Raw genomic sequence first — 4,179 nt, 5'->3', positions numbered from 1 at the left:
CAAATATTTGTAATAATTCTTCTTAGTATCATTGAATATCAATTAACTTTACAACTTGTAATTTAATTTCTAAATTTAAAGAATCTAGAGAAAGATATAATATATAGGTTATTTGATTTATAACTCAAAATATATTAAAATAGAATAATATTTTAATAATAAACATAGTTAATGACAAAGAAATAATAAGATAGTTTTTCTTATAAAATATTTTAATAGTTATATTAAATATATTAATTAAAAGATAATGCTAATGGAAGTTATTGATTAAATTTATTATTAATATTAATTAGAAGCTAATATTAGTGGAGATTTTTGAATGAAAAGAGACATTAAAAAATTTAGAAAAATTATAACATAGAGTGGCAATAGAATAATAGATGAGACGTTAATTTTTAGTTATAGTAAAACTTATGTATTAACTTTAAAATTGATAATCCTTTATTTTTGTTTCATGCGAAATTAAAATGCACACATGCTCCAGAGCAAGTAAAGAAACAAAGAAGCTGGCACAAAATGTGAATTAAAGGACACATACAAACACAAGGAAAGAATTCAAGCATTTCTTGGCTTGAGATAGTTCCAGCTCTGTTGAATGTAGACCACAAAAGCTAATCCAATCATAACAAGTGGACTACTTAACATGATCAAACAAAAGGAAAGCAAATCTGAACCCACTTGGTTGTTGATTCCACCCCCACCATCATTATAATTGTTGAATGGATCCAAAATAGGATCTCTGATGTAATCATAGAAGAATATAACCAGCCTCAGAAATGTGAGTCCAAAATAATATGTTTTCCTCAATGGCTTCACTTGATTACTCCACAGTTTGTTCTCAAATATTTGAGGCAACAAAAACAAATCTTGCATCTTCAGAGTCAACCGTATATATTCTCTCACTATGGTTGCAGGTAGAATCACAAAAGCATACCTCAAGTTTAAGTCCCCTCCAAGACACGAAAGAATCAAACAGATACAAATGAAAATCCTCAAATACCTTCGAGTGGCATCACTAATTCGTCGGAGGGGTTTTGGCTTGATAGTCCCATAAGCATTTGGCTTGTTCTTAGCATCTGACACCTTTCTGTATTGATTTATTGTAAGCAGCAAAGAAGCCAACACTAGAAGTTTTGTTAAGGTCTCCATTGATTCCATCAAGACTCTTTGATAGTTTTGAAGTTGATAAGGCCAAGTTCTAATGGAAGCAGATTCTTTTGATTCAAAGAAAATTTCACTGGCCCTTATCAACTCTGCACCATAACCAAATATCAATATATAGAGTGTGCCAAGAGACATATAAGGAGTCTTGTCTTCATTTGCATTCATGTAGATTAGTTGGCTCCAAATTATGCCTGCTCCTGCAAGGGAAATCAGAAGCCTTAGAACACCTTCAAGGATTTTCCTAAATTCATAGTCTTGTTGATGCTCATTGTATTGAATCATTTGAGTTCTGAGAGTGATAGGCTTGAAATGTCGCGGGTCTTCTTCGCTCCTTTGGCTAGTGATGATCATTTCAACTGAAGGATTCTTAAGCCATCGTATCGATTCAGATGGATACTGAACCTTAACTTCCATCAAACAATCTATGCCCTGTGAAAACATTCTGCAACCAATTAGATGCATATCACCTTCTAAGGGATCATATACACCTTCCAAGAAAAAGGGGTAGCTATCTGCATTTTCATCCCAATACCCTTCAGATAAAGTGAGATGCAATGAAATGTTAAGAAGAGGATTGCCAAAGAGGTTCTTTCTTTCATGTTGATGCGAAGTACCAAGTGAAAGAACTTCCATCTGCATATAGACCCTATCATGCTTGTTTGAGGATTGATGACGAATCGCAATCACATAGACATTGAGCTTATTGGAGAGGCGATTTATATCATCTCCATCTACAAGAGTTGGATACTTGAAGAACAATTTCTTGAAAAGGGTGAACAACTTTGAGTGTTGATTCTTGCTTTTGATTGCAGCAGCAAGCTCAACCTTTGAGTAATTATAGTATGGAGTGTTATGCAAGCCAAGGCCCTTGAGATCGGTGGGACGCCTTAGCGAATGCAAGAAAGGAAAGAAGAAGATGTTTGATTCATCATTGTTGCTATTACTATGTATAGTACCAAGCATGAGACTCCTCTGCTTGATAGAGAGCATACTTGGGAAGTGAAAAGATATCTGATAGTTGCATTCCTTTGAGTTTAACCCTGGATCAACCACTCCATGACATCCAATCATGCAGAGTTTTCCTGTTAAGGAATTCCATGATCCTTCTGCAGATAGAGTTTGGTTTGAGAGGCCTGTTCTTGATTGCACTGTATCTAAAGACATGGATGCTGGAAATGCTCTTAGAACTGCAGAAACTCTTGCACTTTGGACATTGTTGCTATCTGTTTCTTCCTCACAGATAAGGTACTGAAAAAGTAGCCTAAAGTTTTCAACTCCAAAAAGGTAAAAAGGTCGTTGTGCAACTTTCTGAAGAAAACTGCAAAAATCAGAACCATTATTGAATGAATTAGCCCCATATGCTGCAAAGTCTAGTTCGTATGGATACGGATCACAAGATCTAGACTTTGATTCAGAGCTGAATTGATAGACAGCATGGCGATTCAATTGAGAAGAAATATGAACATTATCAAAGTATGCCAAGCTTCCTTCCTGGTGTAAACTTCGCATTTCGCCTCTTATGGACCTTCTTGTCAAGTTGAAGGTTTGAGGGTAGCGAAGAACAAGTAGAATCTGCTCATCTTGTAAGAGACTATAATCAAGAAACATGTCATTCCAATCATAATTGAATGGTTCTGGTATAGGTAAAGTTGTGTTTCCCAAGAGACACATCAAATGCTCTTTCCCATTCTCATGATCATTGCTTTGTAAGTATACACCTTCAAAAGCAATTCTGAGAAGAGATAAGCCAGGCCTCATTGTGAAAGAAGAAGAAGATTTAGTTGGAAAATATGAACCTTGACCAGATATTCCTATGGACATGATCCCTCCAAGACTAACTGTATTTTCAAAGTGCTGAATTGAACTTATGTCCATCACTTTGAAAGAGACTAGTTTTAAGGCTAAACTGTGCTCGAAACCATTGCTTCGGTCGAATGGCATCAAGGTTGTATGTCCATTCTCCTGCTCCCAATCTCCATAGGTGAATGAGAGTTCTCTCTTGATTCTGTTACCTCTATTGGCATCAGGGCTTAACTTAGATGCCAAAGATAGATATGAACTGCAATGTTTTTCTATTTCAGCAGCACGGTTATAGTTGGTGAAAAATTTTGAAGAGTCGTCAAAGTTTTCTTTGTAGGAGGCACATAGAGTTAGGATCACAAAGAGGTGTGTGAGGGAAAGAAGATTTGGAACTGAAATTTGGATATGCATTTCTTGAAAATCTTGTAGAGCTAAACCATATGAAACAAGCCAAGAATGCAAAATGGGAAACAAATTGAATGAGGCTGAAAGAGGAGGTTGTTTGTTATGAATCACTCTCACTTTTTATTTGTCCTATGAAGTGGAGAATTTAAATGAGGAGTATTCCTTTCAGGTTCAAGGTTAGTTGACTTTTTTTATCTCTCAGAAAACTAATTAAGAAGTTCATGGTTTTGCTGTCATATGTCAGTTTAATGTTTAAAAAAATTAGTGAGTAGCTTTGACTTTGACATTTGCATTTTGGATACTTGGGATGCAATTAGAGCTGGAAGTGAGTCAAGCCAGCTCATGAGCTAGCTCGAGGACGACTCGTTAATAGCTCGATAAGCTAAGCTCGTGAGTTAGTGAGCCAAGCTTGAGCTTGGAATTGAGCTTATAAACTAAATGAGCCGAGCTTGAGCTTGGATAAGCTCGGCTCATTAGCTCGTGAGCTGACTCGAGTATATATATATATATAATTATTAATACACATATCCTATATGCATTTAATCTATACTTTTAATATTATATATTTATATTTATATATATATATATATATATATATATATTAATGATCTTATTTATTTAAAATTTTATATTTATTTTTTACATATAATTTTGATGTAGGACATAAATAAAAAAATTATAATTTATTGATAAATAACAATATATAAAATTGATCTTTTTAAAATATTTTTAAAAATATATAAGTTATAATTTATTGATATAGAATTATAGATTATGTATTTATGTTTCTATTATTTGAGCCAACTCGTG

The 4,179-nt window shown here is 34.1% G+C and overlaps 1 protein-coding gene across 1 annotated transcript; it reads right to left on the bottom strand.

The window, feature by feature from the left end:
* Window positions 1–555: 555 nt before the first annotated feature.
* On the bottom strand, window positions 556–3,375 carry LOC107471326 (uncharacterized). Its single transcript, XM_016090772.1, has one exon. It carries the CDS (start codon window positions 3,373–3,375, stop codon window positions 556–558), a length of 2,820 nt encoding a protein of 939 aa, XP_015946258.1.
* Between the last annotated feature and the right edge of the window lie 804 nt (window positions 3,376–4,179).

This window comes from Arachis duranensis, chromosome 1, assembly GCF_000817695.3.
Source record: "Arachis duranensis cultivar V14167 chromosome 1, aradu.V14167.gnm2.J7QH, whole genome shotgun sequence".
Classification (NCBI taxonomy): Eukaryota; Viridiplantae; Streptophyta; class Magnoliopsida; order Fabales; family Fabaceae; genus Arachis; species Arachis duranensis.
This window is presented reverse-complemented; position numbering and strand designations above follow the sequence as displayed.